The sequence below is a fragment of the Manacus candei genome, unplaced genomic scaffold, assembly GCF_025592945.1.
Source record: "Manacus candei isolate 608988 ecotype Guabito, Panama unplaced genomic scaffold, ASM2559294v1 h1tg000160l, whole genome shotgun sequence".
NCBI classification, from domain to species: Eukaryota; Metazoa; Chordata; class Aves; order Passeriformes; family Pipridae; genus Manacus; species Manacus candei.
In genome coordinates, this window is record NW_026138208.1 from 546,485 (window position 1) to 565,744 (window position 19,260).

Below are 19,260 nucleotides of genomic sequence, written 5' to 3' on the forward strand. Positions count from 1 at the left end.
AATTAATTGCTAATGACATAATGAAATTACAAGCAGATTGCAGAACCTTTAACCCAGAAGAGAGAGCGGGCGATGGAGGGTGAGTGGTGTAACAGTTGGGTATGTTAAGCTCCTACAGCAACAACTTGCATAACTTCTATTGAAATAAAAAAAAAAAATCACAGTTATAAAACCTCATAGTTCCTGCCTTCCTTCAGACCGTAAGTGCAGCTAACTTGGGTGATCTTATGAGATGTCAGATTTCTGGACTGCTTTGGCAGTGGATGCCATCAAACTTGTTTCACTTTTCAACCTTTTCTACTTGACTGAACATATTAGGGATACTTCTTGCCAGACACTATTTGGAAGAGTTTAACAGAATCAAAGAACGCTTACTCAAGCCAAAAAAAGGACTCTTATTTTCTGCCAAAAAATATCATGGACTTTCAGACAACTGAAAAGAATACTTGCTCTTCTACACTGTTAGTTTGGATCCCATCAGGTCATGCCAGAGTCCTGTGCCCTTAGTTAACTACATGCATGTCTGTTAAAACATTCCTGCATTCTTTTTGAAGGGAAAAATGATGTCTCTTGCAGAGGTTGGATCCATCCAGGAACCCCTCCTATAAGCAGGATTGTAGCGTGTCTGCCCAGATGAGTTCAGAAACTCTAGCAGGGCTATACCCTCACAATCATCCACAGCCTTCTCCACGTGATACAAACCCTTTAGACCATGCTGTAAGTATGGCAGGAGGTGGACTATGAATGTCTAGTCACATTATAAAAAATTACTGGTTTTGTAGAACTTTATAATAAAATTGCTGTCATGTCTCAGCGTCAAAGTTTGAGGGACTATGTAAGACACAGAGAAAAACTGAGACACAGACATAGTCCTTTTGTAGAGGTCTGTAAGACACAGAACACTTCAGATGCTCTGTTGTGTGCACATGGTCAGCCTCTTTAGAGGATGTTAACATGACAAGTATGCATGCAGGCTGCTGTGGACCAGCTGGCCAGAGAAACAGGGACCACATTTTAAATGGGCTCACTGCAATCACTTAAAAGAAAAAAATTAGAATACTTTAAGAGAATAATCATATGTCAAAGAAAGCCTTATTTTTTTCTCTGTTTTTAATGTAGTGCAACTTAAAATTTCATTGATTCAAGCAGATGGGAAAAAAAAAAACATATTTAAGAACAGGAATTACTCCACTTCTATGTATTAAAACTGACCTGGATTCGACCAAAACACTTACCTGGGTGTTTATTCTTATGGCTCCAATAGATGGAATTTCATAATAATAACCTAAAGTTTGGAACAGAAATAATGTCATCTTACTATAATATTTTGCTAGTCTCTTAATCTTGAGGAATTTCATTTAGCTTGTAATTTCTAGTTTAACTTTTATTAGAATTATCATGTATGAATACTTTTCTAGTAGATCCCACCACAGTGCATGGCCACATATGATGGGTCACCATTCAAGACCAAACTAGTTGCTCTTAGGCAATGAGAGTATACGATGTGTTTCTTTTGTCTGTTTTGGTTAAGGCTAGACAAAGTACTGAGTTTGTACTCATGAAATCCCAGCTACTATAATGAGCAAGTATATTTAATGCTTATTTTAATATGCTCTGATAGCAACATAATTATATGCTGAATGCGTATAGGAATGTAAATATAGCTATGGTCTGCCGCAAGAGTGAACTTGTAGTATAAAAATATAAGGTATTCTGTGGAAAGGATGAAAAAATCTAATGGGTATTACTTCTAACTAAACAGGAGAAATGTCTTTATTCAGCTTTGATTCTATTACTTATTTGTTTGAATTAGAAATATTGCCTATATGAACTAATAAGACTAAAGCCAAACACTGGCTTATCTTGAGACCAGGAAAATTTGAAGTCAAATTGGAAAGAAGGAATAGAGGATTGGAGAGGTAAGAGTACTGAGCTTAGTCATTTCCTTTGCCCTACGCACAAACCTTTAATTAAGGAAAAATGAAATAAAACTGCTTCTTTGGATGTTGGAACAAATAATCACATCAACTTTGGAAGAAGATTATGATCATTTTTCCTCAATGGCATAGGTGGTTATGCTTTAAGCCAGCTGGTTCTCATTTGTTTTAAAACAATGGAGATCACATGCACACAGTATTTTGAGATACAAGGATGTAAGGAAAAAAAAAATTGTTCAAAACACAAATGTCAATTTTCTGTAGTTATCTGACAATACAGTCTGCTCTTCATGAAGCTGCAGTATCTTCTGCAAAACTTGCTAGCATGCTGAGGGATTCATAAGGTTGTGATATGTGTAGTATTCATACAGGTTGTGGATTCTTCTATGTATCTTTTTTTCTGTATCTGTACCTTTCTCTCATTTTCGATTATGTTATTCTTCTGCCTGAACATACCTTTATCTCCTTCTCCAGCAATCTTAATTTTCAAGACTCTCTGTAATCTATCTCACCTCTAACCTCTTGCTTCTTACTGATTTGTAAAATACTTGAACATTTTCACTCAGGTCTGGAAATTGCTGTATTTAAAATATGAGCAAATATTGTTTGCTAAATTATATATTTTCTATTTATCTGTATTTACATCTTATGCCTTGTTCTATAGTTATATTGTAAGGTATTTGAGATACCTCTTTCTCACACTCTTAAAATATTTCTGAGAATATTTTTCATGTGGAAATTTAATGTAGAAATTCCATGTAGAAAGCATTTTACTTCCTTACTTTCACCTTTTTTACTTTTTTTCCCCTCTACATAAATCAGGATAAAAATAGAAAACGCAAGATGCTCTCAGAAGCTAAGAAATCACAGTAAGAATAATTTTGATATTTTCATATAGAAGGGAAAAATATTCTAAGTAATCTGATCCCTTGTAAGTTTTGGAGAAAAACAGAAAGAAATCTAACCAGCCAACTAACCAAACAAAAACCCTTTTGTCCAGACCACTTAATTTAAAACAGCTTTGCTTAATTTCTTATCTGTCATCAGTTCCATCTTTTCATAGATGGCTATTATAACAAATATTCTCAAAAGTGAACAATAACATTTTATTAATATAAAAACCACTGTGGCAATTTTTGTACAACATGAAGTTTTAAATAAATTACTCAGAAATAAACATAGAGGCTTCTTTTTTATAGATATTTTTTCATATACGCATATACTTTTTGGAACTTTTATTACCGAATACAATAAATCTAAAAATCCAGCTGAAAAATCTGCCACTTTTAGAGAATAATAGAGATATCACCTATCCAAAGACCTAGTGAAGATCAGTTTCAGAGAAGAACACAGTACCTTTATTTTCACAGGCCATCCACTGTATGGGTCCTTTGTCGTAATTATGTTGACCAACAGAAAATGTGAACACACGTACCTGTGCAAGTTAAAAACAATGCATACAACTTAACCGTACATAATTTGTTAGCTGTGACTCTCAAGTTAATGACACTTAGATTTTTCTTACAAATGAACAGAAAAAGAAAACAATGAACTTTCCAATTTTGTCACCATAATAGATATGAAAGATAAAAGATATAATAAATTATGCCATTTTATGTATTCCTATTATTTTGTTCATGAAGTAGAACTCAAGAAGAATGTTCTTTCATGTATCTTTCATATTTCAAAGTTCTTACATTAGTAATCATTCATGAAATATTTAAATTCTTAGGTTTTTTTTCTAAGGTGGTAATTATAACTTCTTAGGTTTTGTTAAATTAGTTGACATAATATTAGATATTTACCAATGAATTGAAAAGAATATATGCATGGCAGTAGAATTCAAAGCAATGCAAACTTGGACTTTTTAGGATATAAAATAATTTCAGGAAAAAAAAATATGAAATTTCCAGATACTACAGAAACCAAATCCTCATTATGCTGAGACTTCAGTCTTTTTCATGTAAAACCACTAAATTACTTCAACAGATTTTCACAGAAGGGTTAAGTTTCTGATATTTTACTTTAAGCTCTTAATATTCATTTAAGTTATGTGTTTTATTAGCATAATTCTATTCCGTTTAGACAATGCAACTCCAATCCATCTCAGCAAGTGTAAGGAGTCATGGTTTCAGAGAGAATTCACCAAATTCTCTCCGAGTTTTGGACTGAGAACAGGCTTTTCAGTTGAAATTTTTTTCCATGCAAATCTTTTAACTTGAATGAGAAAACTTTAAAACCAATCCTGGTATTACTGTATAAATATTAAAAATTCTACAAGACACATAGAAAAATTACAAATATTATGTTTCAGCTTCTGGCTGAATATTTTGCTCAGAATCTGAGTGTTTCTGTAAAAGCTGGAAAAATGTTTGCCAACAGTTTTAATAAACTGTTTACTATATTTATGTCCCTCTGTCCAACCACCAGACTGCTTTTCCTTTTCAGGCATCTTTTTCTTTATGGGTCTTTACCTCTTCAATGTACAAATCACAGATCATGACATGAAATCAGAATACAAATTTCTTTCTATGGAACTTGAAGACTATGATTAAAATCAAAACATAGTACAATTAATTTGCATGCAGGCTGCAACTGAGTAATAAGGTAGTGTTTTCTTTAAATAATATTCACAATATAAAATTGCAAAGATTCCCTGTAAACTACTGATCATTGCTAAATTTTTTAATGACAACATATACAAATTTTCATCATACTATCCAGCATGTGCAACTAGTACCTAAACCTTCATTTCTCAAATAAGTAACAAAAGTTGCGTGACATAATCAGAGCTTAAGTATTAACAAAGAGCTGTAGGAATAGCTCTACATCATCCATCAGCAGCTAGAAAATGGTGAATATTAGACTTGACCCCTATATGCAAGGAGGGCAAACAAAGCTTTGTGCTAGATGTCATTTTTAATTAACAATATGTTTTGATTTGCTTTATCCATATGACCATTAAAGCAACTACTCTGCTGCACTGAATACTATTCAAGTGCTTGTTTTTTAGTTTAAGACTTCTCTGTATAGGGTCATTCCTCAGTAAAAAGTCAAGCCAATCACATTTCTGGTTACACAGACAGATCTGGGAATGACTGTGACTTAGTGATGGTAAAATTTTGTTCTTGTAGTTCATATGGATTAAGACAGATGAAAAATATCTTCTATTACCTTGAAAGTATCGGTATTGATAGTGCAAACATGAGTTCACCTAGAGTGTTTACATCTGATTTATTGTTTTAATATTATACAGCATTTGCCATCCCCCATTTATGCTTGACTTCTCTTACAAACTGTCAGCTATAATTTTTCTAATGAATCTTTCTGCCTCTATTCAATTAATATATTTTTTTCTGATTTGAATATAATGATAGTATTTTCTATTGGCACATATCAGCTCACAAGGTATCTGCCTACCAAACCCCTGGTTTTTTTTGGACTCACACTGCTTCTAGTCTAGTGTCCACTAAATACTTGATTCAGAATACATTCTCTTCAAAAACTATGGAAAAACCCACTAAAGGTCACTAGTTAGAGACTTCAGAGACCTGATATTTCTTTTGGTTTAAAAGTTACTAAAGCATGTGGGTTTTCTTTTGTGTGTATAAAACATATGAGTCAATTAGACTGGACTGTCTAGCATTTGATCTCAAATGTAAAAATGAAACACTGAATTGGATTCAAGTTGCGAAATGGTATGTAATTTAGGGAAAAGAAGCAGTGTGTTAAATCTGCAACAAATCTATAAAGAATTTAGAATTTAAATTATTGACAACAAGCAGGCGACAATATATCTGATTTACTGTTCCTTGGATAATTAACAGAGATAAAGAACTGCAATGAAAATTGGAGTTTTTAATTGTAACTTGGTTTGGCAAGAGGGTGGGATATTCAAAAGAGTATTCTTTTTCCTTTTGCCTCATCTGGAATTGAGTAGAATGACAGACCAGCTGGAAAAATGAGTCAGCAAGTCAAACTAAACAAGCCAATTTTAGCAAAAAAACCCCATGCTCTGTGCTAAAATTTTCTGTGACAGGACCCAGAGTCAGCCAAAATAGTGAGATGCATCTGTCTATATGTTTTCCTTATAGACACCTCTCCAAAGAAGACAATGGGCTGTTAAATTAAAAAAAAAAACAAAAAAACAAAAAATGGATTTAGTTTCTTTTAATAGGGAATTTATGACTAAGAATACTTGGAGTAACTAGATCAGACACAATGGGCATAAGCACCTCTCCCTTTGCCTGTCCTTTAAGCTTGGTTTCAACCAACTAAATGGATTTCTGAGTTGAAGCAAACTGCCAAGTAGTCTTTGATCCCAAGAAGTTGTTTTCCATCACCACTGAGGCCTGGTTATTTCTTCTCTTTACTTCTCTACAGCCTCTTAGGTTCTGTGTAAACCACAGTTCCTGGGGTCCTTTTGCCATGGTGCTTCCTCTCCACCATCCACACTAGAGGACTGACATTTGTGTTTCTCAACCCCTTTCCTAGGGAAAGGGTAACCTTGCCTCAAGGGAGGCAAGGTTCATAAAGAATATTCTCTTCATAAAGAAACACAACTTTCAAAGCACTAAAAAACAATGGAACAATCAGAAAAACAAATAGAAGCTGTCACACTTTCTGATTTTCAATGAGACTGTTCAAAGTAAAGTACTTCTAGAAAACTTGTACTCTTAGAATTGAGAAGAACTGGAGATAGGCACCCGCTCTGCCAGCCCATTCAGGTACAGTCTTCAAACTGCTCTGAAATATAAAAATCCTAATTTCTAACATAGAGAGTTCAAGTCCAGAGCTAATTCTCTGTATCTTCCTCACTGAAACTAATCTTGGAGAGAAAATAACAAAATCTTTTATTCTTTGTATTAATTATTTGCAGTATTGTATTGGGTCTGGCTGAGCTGGGAAGGGGAGCGATAGAGCAGCTGGGTAGGCACATGATGTCCAGCCAAGGTCAACCCACCACAAGTATACAGTAGAGGAATATGCTTATTAGCAAACTAAACGAGTGTAGAATTAATGTCAGGACATTCAGACAGTGAGTGGCACAGGCTGCCAGTGAGGCTGTAAAGTCTGCCTCCTTTGACATTTTAAAGACCAGACTAGATATGGCCCTGAGCAACTTGGTTTGATCTTCGACCTGACATTAGACTGGAGAGCTCTGGAGGTTACTTGCAATCTGACTTATCCTAGGACATCAAAGGAACAGATGCAAAAATCCAAATCTTCATCAGAAGAAGTGGTAGACAGAAAAGAATCCTACAAATAATAGAGGAAGAATTACTGTATGGAAGAAAATATAATTGTCTAATTATAGAATTAATTTGTTATTTGTGTTTCTCCCTAGCAGAAGAAGATTTTAAGCACCGAGATGAATAAAAAAGATTCTGACTACTGCAAATATTAAGGACAATGGCACTCAAGAGAGTTGTGAAGAAGATAAAAATGAAGAGATATCCATGAAAAGGCTGCTTTCCCTATAGATCTCAGTTGCTTTTTATCTGTTTTATTTCTTCATTTTGCTATTGGAATAAAATTAAGAAAGATTAAATTAGTTGCTTCCTTTGGGTAGATCATGTTATAAGTATTACAGAAAAATGAACAGTTTGAGTGAAGTTAATTCAAAGGGGTAAGTAAGTACAAAGTACTTGCTGTTTAGGCTACTGCATGAGGTGCTGGAAAGCAATGCCACGGAAAGGGACCTGGAGGTCCTGGTCGATGCAAGTTGAATATGAGTCAGCAGTGCCCTGGCAGCCAGGAGGGCCAACCGTGTCCTGGGGGGCATCAGGCACAGCCTCACCAGGTGGTCAAGGGAGGGGATTGTCCTACTCCACTCTGCACTGGGACAGCCTCATCTGCACACAAATCTTCAAAATCGTGTGCAGTTTGGGGCACCATGATACAAGAAAGATATTAGGCTACTAGAGAGAGTCCAAAGGAGGGCACTGAGGATTTTGAAGAGTCTGGAAGGGAAGCCTTATGAGGAGTGGCCAAGGTCACTTGGTCTGTTCAGCCCCAAGGAGACTGAGGGGAGACCTCATTGCAGTTACAACTTCCTTAGAAGGGGTAGAGGAGGAGCAGGAACTGATCTCTTCTCTGTGGTGACCAGTGACATGACCCGAGGGAATGGCTTGAAGTTGTGTCAGGGGAGATTTAGGTTGGATATTAGAAAGAGATTCTTCACCCAGAGGGTGGTTGGGCACTGGAACAGGCTCCCCAGGGAAGTGGTCACAGCACCAAGCCTGACAGAGCTCAAGAAGCATTTGGATGACACTCTCAGGCACATGATGTGATTCTTGGGGATGGTCCTGTGCAGGGCTAAGGGTTGGACTTGATGATCCTTGTGGGTCCCTTCCAGCTTGGCACATTCTGTGATTCTGTGATATATGTGTAGGCAATCTGGAATGAATCATAGAATCATTGAATCATTCGGGTTGGAAGGGATCTTAAAGATCATCTTGTTCCAACTCCCCTGCCATGGGCCTATGAGAGTGTGAGAAATGGCAACCTCTCAGTAAACAGCTCAGAGTGTATGAACATGCATATTTTTTGAGAGATAAATTATTTGTCTCGAATTCTGTGCTACTGGAATGATAAAGCTCTCATAATCATTTGTGTGCAACTCTTCGTTTCTCTGTTCAGGAGAAGATTAACTGACCTTTGGAGATATATATGTCTCTTCTATCAGATATCAGGAGAGCTATACAATGAATTCACTCAACTAGATGTAGGCAAGATGAATCCTGTCATTTCATGTCTAGCATGTAAGAATAGCAAGACTGCATCTTTCTCTACCACTACATAAACAAACTGACTGAGTAAAAAAACTGATCTCATCAAATCTTGCAACTTCAGTTTTTGTGATGATGGTATAATTTCAGAACATTTTACTCTGGCCTTTATAGCTGCAGGTGAAGATTCACAGATAATCTCTCTTACTTTAGACCAAGAACAGTTGTGAAAAAAGGAATGAATAATTCAGTAATTCCAGCATGAACCATGAAATTATTTTTCCCACTAATGTGCTTATAGTTTATCAGATATGAGGAAAATTTGTGGCTTATATTTAATATAATGAATATTCACTTCTGAAATAAAAAGACAATATAAGAAGTCTATTATTCTGAAAAAAAAAATAAAACTGCTTTTCTGTATTCCATTATGCACTCTTTCTTCTAAATCCCTTGTAAGTATAGCCTATAAACCACTTCATTGTTTTGGTGTTTTCTGCTGTAGGTCAGAGAAATGTGTGGTTTTCAAGCTGCCACAGCTAAAACTGTGAATGCATTTCTTTTCTTACGTCTTTACATCTGTGGTCAGAAATTTAAGATGATTTTGGATTCTGCTATGAGTTAACTGAGACCAAAGGACATTTATGACTGATTTGAACAGAGAATACAACTTCAGAGGACAATCTGAAAATCCAATATACTAATTAGGAAACCACCTAAGATTAGCCAATAAGGAACATCAAATACAGTTTCTCCTAAATTATGGCTCATAATCTGTCATGCTGAACTGCTCAGTTCAGGACTTCCAGGGATGCAATCCTGAACCATCTGTGTTATAGCTATAAATGTAAAGCAACTTTTTTTTTTCCTAGGAAGCACAGGGAGAAGAGAAATAAAAACTCTGAGTTTAACAGCAGGGGCAAGAATCACAACATGTTCTAGAGAGCAGTTTTAGTATCCCTTAGGCTATTTTTACACATTACATAAAACGGGACATAAACTATTTTCTTTCTCAGGCCATCAGGGCAAGTGGCACAGCATGGCTCACACTCCTATGGCTACACTATAGGGCCATCCTCCCTCCCTGCCCACTCCCATATCAGGTCATCTCATTACAGAATTTTTTGGTAACAAGTCTTGCCTCATGTTAACCCTGCACTGAGCACAGACATTGCTAAAAGAGTAGATTGCCATTGCCACATTGCCAGACTGCTGGGTCTGTTAACAGTTAAAAGTATGGATAACTGTGGGCACTTCTCCAGCCTGCACCCTGGCCTTGGATCACTAATTTGAATGGATACAGCTGTCTGGTTTGCTCCTATGAGTAAGGCTGGTTTTCTTGTGACAGACTGAGCAAGGCTCACCCTTTTCAAAATTACTGGGACAGGGGTGCCTCTAGTCTTTTAAATGAGAGGTCAATGCTTATACAAAAGAGGGATGAGTTCATGGTTCTCAGTTTGAGCACAATGATAACTTCCACTGCTTTTAATGTCAGGCTTTGGAAAGCTCAGAAGTTGGAGGTTCAGGTTTTTGTATGAAACTCTCAGACTGCCAATGTATTTTGCCCTTAATACAATTCGGAAAAAACAAAGATGACCTAAGCAGTAGAGTATGAAACCTAGTCAAGTGCTAAGGCTGTGAAGTTTGAAAGGTCTAGAACTCAGAATGTAGAATTCACAATTTTATGTCAAATTAGGAACTAAAAAGAATGGCATGATACACCAGCAGAAATGTATCAAGTTATATTTTTGACATTTATGGCTGCACTAGAATCTGTCTCTTGCTGTGGGTACTCTCAAAAAATATGTGTAGACTTGGGGAAATGGGGAAGAAAAATCCACATTTTAAACAATAAAGAATTTGGCTCTCAAATATTTCAATGCAAAGACAATTTCAGGCTGAACATCTTTGAATTTATAGACATGAAGAAAGCATTAATTCATAAGATTTGACAATCCATTTGACACCACTCGAGTGTTTCCATAGCTGACCCTCTATATTATGATTGAGCAAGGCATTTAACAATGCAAGTGTCCCCTTGACACCAATGGAAAAATGCTTTAATTGTGGCACGTGTTTAAAGACAAATAGAGCAGGTCCTTGGAAATACTATTTTAGACATTTATCCACAGTAAATTATTTTTCCCAGACTGTCCATGTGTATGTGCAATCTTCCCTATCATTAATATCTTTCATTCACTGCAATTCAACCTCAAACTTCAAGCTGCAATGTTAGCTTATTAATTCACAGTCTAATTATAGTCTGTGTAATTATAGCCTAATAACAAAAAGAAATAATGATACTCTAAAAATTAGCTCACATTACAATCTGATGTTAATCCTTCTTCTCTCTTAAAATATAAATGATGTTTGTTATGTATCAGGAGATTATTGGAGAATCTCACTTGCTCTGGATATGATTCTATACTGATAATATGGGCCCAAAACCATTTAATAGTCTCAGCATATTGGGAAAATAGGATCAAGAATTCTGATGTATGGTGTAGTTATATGCAATTATTCTAGGAGAGGAATTAACACATTGAGAATTACCCCTGAAGTCTTCACAACGCATGCATACAATGAAATGTGCATGTTCATGGAAGAAGTCTTTAAAGTGAATGCCATGAATCCATGAAATGCAGTTCTGCAAACTGCAAATGGTTTCAAAAATTACAGAAGGTGTTTTTTTTTTTCTTGCTTGTTTAATTCCCTTACAAGGAAAACATATTTTCATGAAAATGGAGATATTTTCTACTGCAGACTAATGGTCAAAACACCGCCACAGTTATATTGGAAAATTTCAGAATTAACACTCTCACAGAACTAAAAAAAATACTAATTCAGTCACACTGTTCTACAACTTCTTAGTGCCACCTTGTGGAACCACAGCACCTCATTTCTTACAGAAGGTCTGTCCTGTGGTGCCCGTTCTTCTGCTGTCCTATGGCTACAAGTATGGAGGTATAAATATCCTGCTGACACCTACTAATCTACCACTGCTGAACTGATTATAATTAGATAGAAGAGACCACTAACTAAAGAGATCCTTTAGTTCTTTACCTAGTTTAAACATAATCTTTGATGGGCCACAAGTGTCACAGAAGCACAAAACCAACTTTGTATGCTTGCAGTAACTTTGATGAGGAGACTGTGTTCTTTTTACTGCACTATCTCCTCAAATAAGGTGAAGTTTTTGATCTCAACAATTTCCAGGTGTAGGAATAAATCAGTTCTGTTTTATTAGTTTTTTATAACATTAGCCTCAAGAACAGTGATAAGAAAGAGAAAGGCTGTACTTTCAAAAACACCAGCAGGACTTCTCATTGATGTGCTCGAATTTAAGTTTGAGGGTCAATTTGCCTGTGTCGAACTCACCAAAAACTGGGCTTTGGTCCACTCTCCAACCTGAAGAGCAATTGTATCAGCAGAGCCCACACACCTGCACAGAAGCCAAACCATTGCTCCTTCCTTCTCCCCCTTTCTTTCCTACCTCAGGAGCAGTCCCAGCACCTTGTCTGGGAGTGTGCCAGCTGGCAGAGGCTGAAAACCTCCAACCTCCTGAGTCAAGCCCTTTACAGGTTTTAACTCAGTTAAAACCTATAAATATTTTTTGGCTGTATTTTGAGCTTAAAGGCTGCAGACACACTGGTTGCTTCTCCTGTGATTTCCACTGGAAGAGCTGTTCTCAGTAGACCACCCCACCCCACCTTGGAAATCCCTGTACAGCACTCAGTTGCATCACGTGATTTTCTAGCCACTCATTCTGTCTCCCAGTCTTCAGACGAAGAGCATACACTGTCCTCTTTTTAACAGTTCAGCAGTGGAATATTTTACTTTGATTACCCATGTTCTATTTACTCAGTTGATCTGTTTGCTTCTTTGGTGAAGGTAATAACATTTTTTTTTCTGCTGAAATGAAAAACAATTTAATTCCTCCTTTCTCTGAACTGCTTCTCCCTGACAGTAAGCATTTAGCATTCCCTCAAGGAAACAGTTTTTTTCTGAGAATTCCTTGTAAATTTGGTGGTCCATATCAAGAAACAGACAGAGGAGTTGACAAAGTAATTCCCACTGCACTCTGGATTAAAAGCATTTTAGGCATTTCTTTGATAGTCAAAACAACATTTGGAGGCAGATGAGCAGCTGGAAAGGACTGGATTAATTAGAGAGATATTTACAGTTCACATTGTGACACTAAGCCTTTTTCTTTTCTTTCTTTTTTTCATTGGCCTTGTAAATCCCAGGGAAGAAATATTACAAATACCAGCTACAGATTTAAAGGAATACTTAAATATGCCAATGAATATTTCAAACACTAATTTTAATCAGGTACTCTGACTTTTTTTTCCCCTTGCAAATAATCTTGTATATTTACTCTCTCAATTTTTTGTCTCATTTATTCAGTCCTTGTACAGCATGGAAAAATGACTGCAACTTAACTGTTGCAAATGCCAAACAGTTGTATTAGAAGAGGGAAAAGGACAGGGAGCAAAAGGAAGGACCTTCAGAAAGCAGTTGAACTCATTTACAGGAAATCTTCCTCTCTCGAATTATCAGTTATCCAAATTTCATGTCTAATTTTATAATGGGTTGATCTTCACAGGAACATAAAAATTCTGAACAAAAAATTATTTAGTAAGCTTTAAAAAGGGCATGCCACGTAAACAAGTGAAGGGACTGCCTATGTTCACATGCTGTTTCTTGGAGACTGATCTGGTAACAGAATGGTATATTCAGACTACCTTAGAAGAGGGAGATTTAGGTATGAAAATGCTGCAAGTTTGGTTCCCTTTCCCTATTTTAGGGAGAAAAAGCTACTGCATACTTATGGAAACTCAGCAGTGCCATATAGGACTGTGCTGAGGGCAGCCTGACCTTGCCTTTCCTTGCAGGTAAGAGGTGCCATTGCTGACACAAGCAGGCAGTGACGACGCCTGCTGTCAGCGACTGGCAAGTGCCCAAGCACGGCTGAGAGACCCAGGCTCATGTGCAACCATGGAACAGAGAGTGTCCTTCACAGTTAGTGATTAATGCAACCAGTGTGCATGTTCACTCATTGTCCTTCCTGACGAACTGCGCCTGAAATCTCAGGATTGTCTGTGAGAAGCACTGAATATATACAGACTGCTGCCACCTATCCTGAGGACATCAAATTAATCATGGCACAGTCACTCCTGTACTGAATGATATGCATGTTTATTTCTTTTCTAATCAGCTAAATAAATTAAATTTAAAAAAAAAATACAAGTGAACTCCCATGTAATCCATAGGAAAAAAACCCTTGAGGTGTGTCTATAGCCTTCATGTGTTGTGTTGAACAGTTTGTACCAGAGTTCTTAGTCAATTTAGGTCTAAATTCTCTATTCACAACGGCTGAAACAGAAGAGCAAAGAAAATGTACTCCAGTTCAACCATACTTTAGGTTACGAAGTTTTCAGTCTACACTGTGATATAAATGAATTTTAATCATCTTTCACAAAGTCTGTCTTTCTAGTTAAAAAGTAAGGAAAAACATGTCTTCAGCCTTAATTATAAATATGCTTCTTACAGAGACATTTATTATAGACAAAATATTGCCTTAGAGGGTTTTGGGTTTGTCTTTGTTTTGGTTCTCAAACGATATAGCATCTACAGACTAACTTTGCAACAAAAAGTATTGAGGTTATTGGTTTTCCTGTCTATATCTAGGACTGAGAATACAGTATGGTCAGACTGCATTATACAATTCAAAGTGATAGTTTCAAAAAATCATTTGTAAATAAAACAAATTCTTTCCTGCTAAAAAAAAATCCATTTAAATAAAGTTAGAATAATTAAAAAAAATACATTTGCAGCTGGCTTTCCAGGTTCTTCAGACATTATTGATTAGATGGGGTTTTTTTGCACATGATTTAGGATAAGATTATGAAGCACAGAATTCCCATCTAAACCTCAGCAAACATTGAATACATTATTTTGAATTTGATACAAGGTTAAAATGAATATGAGTTCGACTGGAATTACTATTTTCAAATAGAATCTGAATATAGAAACAGAGGAATGGAGGTAGATAATAGGATAAGAATTCAAAGACTGCATATGGAGACTGATTCTCTTGGGGTTTTTTTCCTCTATTTTTTAAGGAATAAAACCTATAAAAATATTTGTGAAAACTTCAATAGAAAATAATTAGAAGCTCATACTTCAATGTCATTTTCCCTAACCATGCAATTACAAGATTGCAAAGTCAGTTTCTTGTTCTTCTATTAAAGACAATCTATTCTTATAGCACATGCACTTCTGCATATTAAATTCTTTCCTGTATAGTGCAAAAGAATGTGACTGATTTCCTGGAGATATGACTGAGCAGGTTTTAGCCTTTTCATTGAGACTAATCAGGATTTTGAATCTAAGTCACTTTCTAAGTAGAGGCTGGGGTATTTTCTGTTTGTTTCTCACCAGTATACTTATCCCTGTTTGAAAGATGATGTTTTTTCTTCCTCTTTTTCAAAACTGAAATATCTTTTTTTTGCAAAATGCTTTAGAAAAAGGCTAAGTTACATTTATAGTTCTTACTCTTGGTAAGATTTCTCAGAGTTCCTCTATCTTATGCACTGATGTTCTCTTAAAAAGCAATCCTTCCTTACAATGTCTGCAGCAATCTTTAATACTTGACATTGAAGATGCACAGAGTTTCTCCTTGCCTTGGTGAAATTTACAGTTCACCATCACTGGCACTTTCACTGCCTATTTCATATTCCTTTTCTATGTTATGCTTCTTGCATATATAAACACATATTTCTTGCTATGTGAATGGACTGTAACTTTGTTTCCTGAGATTTTTATTTCCTTCTTAACCTGTCATCTGTTTAGGCTGCAGCATGCATATATCTTGTGCCACCATCTGTTTGTTTCAGTTGTTCCCTTATTCTCTTGCCCACTAAAGAGTCTCCTATTCTATACCTTCTCCCTTTGAGCCCTTTGAAATATGAGTGTCTTACATATTTCTGTCTGCTTTTTCCACCTGTGCATTGGCAAATCTTTTCATTTAAAGATGTTCCATCCCATCTGAAACAATTCCATCTACTAAGGGATTAATATTCAGCTACTGCTACTGTAAAGAATAAAGAATGAAAAGAATTTAAGATATACGTTTGGTGAATTTGAAAGAAATTAGCTTGTTTAGTTGAAAAGACAAAAGCTGGAAAGAAAAGTTGTGTGAAGGTTTCAACATAGAAATGGTTTTCTAAAGTGTAAGAGGAAATTATGATGAGAATTAATAGTTCTCTGTAAAGAATGCATAGTGAAAATGAAAAAACAAAACAAAACAAAAAACCCTCTAAGCTTCTTTGCCTTAAGGAAATCTAGGGAAAGCTTTCTAAAGGTACTTGTTGAAAGAGAAAAATGTAAATACCTAAAGAAGCTGTGGAACTGGATACTTTAAAAAAGAGGTTACATAAACATCATTAGGCATGGCCTAGGTATTAAATGGTCGCAGTCCTCCAATTCTTGAAACACAGAAGAATATAACCAATTCACATGGCATTTCACTGCAATTCCGAATTCACAGACATGAATGCACAGTTGATATAGGGGGAGGCTGAGACAGGATGAACCTTCTGATGTCTAGCCTCAACCAGCTACACCATATGTAGCATTTTGTTTGTGTAAATAAGCAAAATGCAGTCTGACTCTCTTGCTTTCATCCCAAAACAAACATAATGTGCTTTCTATATTAACTGATATCCTATCCTTGTTGCCTTGATTAATCATTTTATGCCATCTGCAGCATCAACCTCAGTGTGATACACTGAATCAATCACTATTACTGTAGTGGTTTGGAATTGAAGATCAACAAAAATAGAAGTATCAAGTAGCCTCCTCCATGCCAAACTTGAGGGAAACAAGCTGCCAGTTGGGTTTTATGTAACAGATACACATGACTTTAATAAGACCGATAAGGTTACTTTTCAACAAAGCTATATTAAAACTTTCATTAGTCTTACAGAGTTCTCAACACCATCACGTGGATTTTTATCTTGCAGAGGAGATAAAAATGCCACGGGGCAACCCCAACAGATTCATGCTCATAATGAAAACAGCAGCCTAATGAGAGACATCAACACAGAGATGTGTGTGTGGACACATGCACGACAAGGTTCTACATGCAGATCTTCTTTCCAAAATAAGCCCCCCTCTGCCCCATTGTGCTTTCTGCTGCACCCCTTAAGTCTGCAGGAACCTTGCCCGCATATAGAACAGCACAGGGGCTGTGATGGCTGAATGGAAAAGTGAAAAAAAGTAGAAGAAATATAATGGATATTACCTCCTTATTGAAGACTTCAAGAAAGGCTTGGTAATATTACATAGTCTAAAGGTAAAAGGATCAGTGAAAGATAGTGTGGGGAAGACTGGCAGACTGCTGTAATCCAAGAGCATTGACACGGCATGGACACATGATAGCAGCAAGTCAGTTTAGAAGATGACTATTGAAAGGTTAATATATAGATATTTTTGAAAAAGATTATCTTAAAAATCACTGTACTCTGAATCCTCATGCTGGAATAGAGCTTCATACGCCATCAAATAACTGTGGTTCAAAATGTAAGTTTATGAGGAAAAATAAACTAATTGTATCATATTGAAAAAAAATCAGAAAAAACCCCATGGATTTGTAGGCTTAGGACCTTAAATAGCTTAGTATTGTGCAGCTTGACTATTACTAAAGCATATTTTGGTAATGAGTGTCAAAAGAGGAAGACTGCTGATGTGGAATATTTAAATTCATTAATGTAGTGGCATTAATCTGTCAGGAACTCAGAAACTGGGAGAGTAGATATGTTGAAAGCTCTTCATTAATATGTGGAGTTAAGAAAGAGGCAAAAAAAAATAATTTACCTTATGAATAGGATGTTTCTTCAGTGAACACTCTAATAACAGTTTTCACTTTTAAAGAAAAAGTAATGGATTTTGGAATTTTTAAATACTGACCCAAGCCTCACCCAGAATATTTTAGGTTTACCATTTGTGCATGTCACGGTACATATAATAAATTAAAATTAACAGCTGGAAGATGACACGCCTTTAAGATAAAATTGATCAGGGAAGGAGCCAGGGAGCCGGTTTAACCAGCTAGCTGAAGATTTCTTCTACATGGGAAGAAAATTTACAGCATAGGGGGATTGTTAGGAGGAATGAGATATATGTTAGTGTCTGGTTGTCTGAAGACCACAGAATGTTAATGTAGAGAAGGTCAGAGAACACACAACAGTCCAGAAAGCTCAAAAAATGGCTTATATTTTATCTATCAAACTATGCCACATGCCATTCAGATATAAACTAGAATTTTACTCAGTTCAACTCTTAGTTTAATTACTTTATGGAATATCCTGTGTCACAAGTCTATCACAGACTCGGGAATGCAAAACCTGTTGAGGTGCACTTTGACAGCTGTTTAGTTCTATTCAAAGCCAACATTAGTGTTGCAAAAGATGCTGTTTCTATTTTCAGCTATATAAGTAACCATAGGAAAGTTACATTCATTCCATCGGACACCTGATGAGAAACCCATGGTTACCCAAAGTGGAAATGTCATGGGCTTTTTCAATGGTCATTTGTAGGCAGGACTAACACTTTTAGCCTTGTCCAGAATAATTCATACACCATTGCCTAGATTAACATAGTTTTCATTTTAGTTTTATTGACTTGCAGTTGTGCAGTAATGGATTCAAACCAATGAAGAAAATGGTTCCCTCCTTTGTTAATGATAGTAGGAGGTCTTTTTGTTTTAAATGGAAGTTTTGCAAGTACTTTCTCATAAATATTTCATTTTACCATTCTTTTGACATGCTGAATGTGTCCCATCTGGAACAAGTCACTGGCAGCTGTAAGCTTCCCAGTGGAGTTGCAGTAAGCTGGAGTGTGCTCCCTTAGGACTTCTATCACTGCAGTGGTTCTGTGCCCACCACATAAAGATATTCTTAATGGAACTGAGTTGTTGAAAAACTTCTCTGCATACCATTTCCCCTCAAATGATACTGTCAAAAAAAAATCTCCAGAAAATAAGGTTGTATTGTATTAATCATGGAAGATAATTCTGTAGGAATGAGACATGAGACACAACTCACCATTCTCCTCCTGCCGGAGGGGTCAGACCAGTCCTACCTGTGTGAGTCAGATCAATCCAGCCAACCCACACAAACCTCTACCATTCTACAAAACTTCAAACAACTAAAAGTGCATGAGGTATGTTTAAGGTCTTTTCGTACTCACATAAATTGAGCAATCCCTCCAAACACAGATTTCGGTGTGCACAATTTGCCCCAAAGATCTGTGGTTTTCTATTTTCAACCCGAATTCAAAATTCTCAGGATAAACGCCTACTGGGCACACATTTCAATTAAATTTATATTGCTATCTTCAGTGAAGCTATCTGTAGGAGGAGTGCAAATAAAACGAAATTTAGCACCCTCACTCCTGAAATTTTAACACGTGTGGTATTTTGCACATTTAATGCGAGCGCCCCAAATGTCACCAAAAAGGTAAACATGCCAGTTTTTAAATATCAAGCACAGCACACAGTTATAATATGTGACAATAAAATCTGGCTT

The 19,260-nt window shown here is 36.2% G+C and overlaps 1 protein-coding gene across 3 annotated transcripts in view; it reads right to left on the reverse strand.

Moving 5' to 3' along the window:
- Positions 1–19,260, reverse strand: part of CACNA2D1 (calcium voltage-gated channel auxiliary subunit alpha2delta 1) — a 330,506-nt gene that overhangs the window by 54,846 nt on the left and 256,400 nt on the right. For all 3 annotated transcript variants that reach the window (XM_051772865.1, XM_051772864.1, XM_051772863.1), the window contains exons 12-13: positions 3,294–3,372; positions 1,236–1,285 (exon numbers count right to left, since the gene is read on the reverse strand). In XM_051772865.1, the coding sequence (XP_051628825.1) occupies positions 1,236–1,285; positions 3,294–3,372 (129 nt within the window). The remainder of the gene's footprint in view (positions 1–1,235; positions 1,286–3,293; positions 3,373–19,260) is intronic.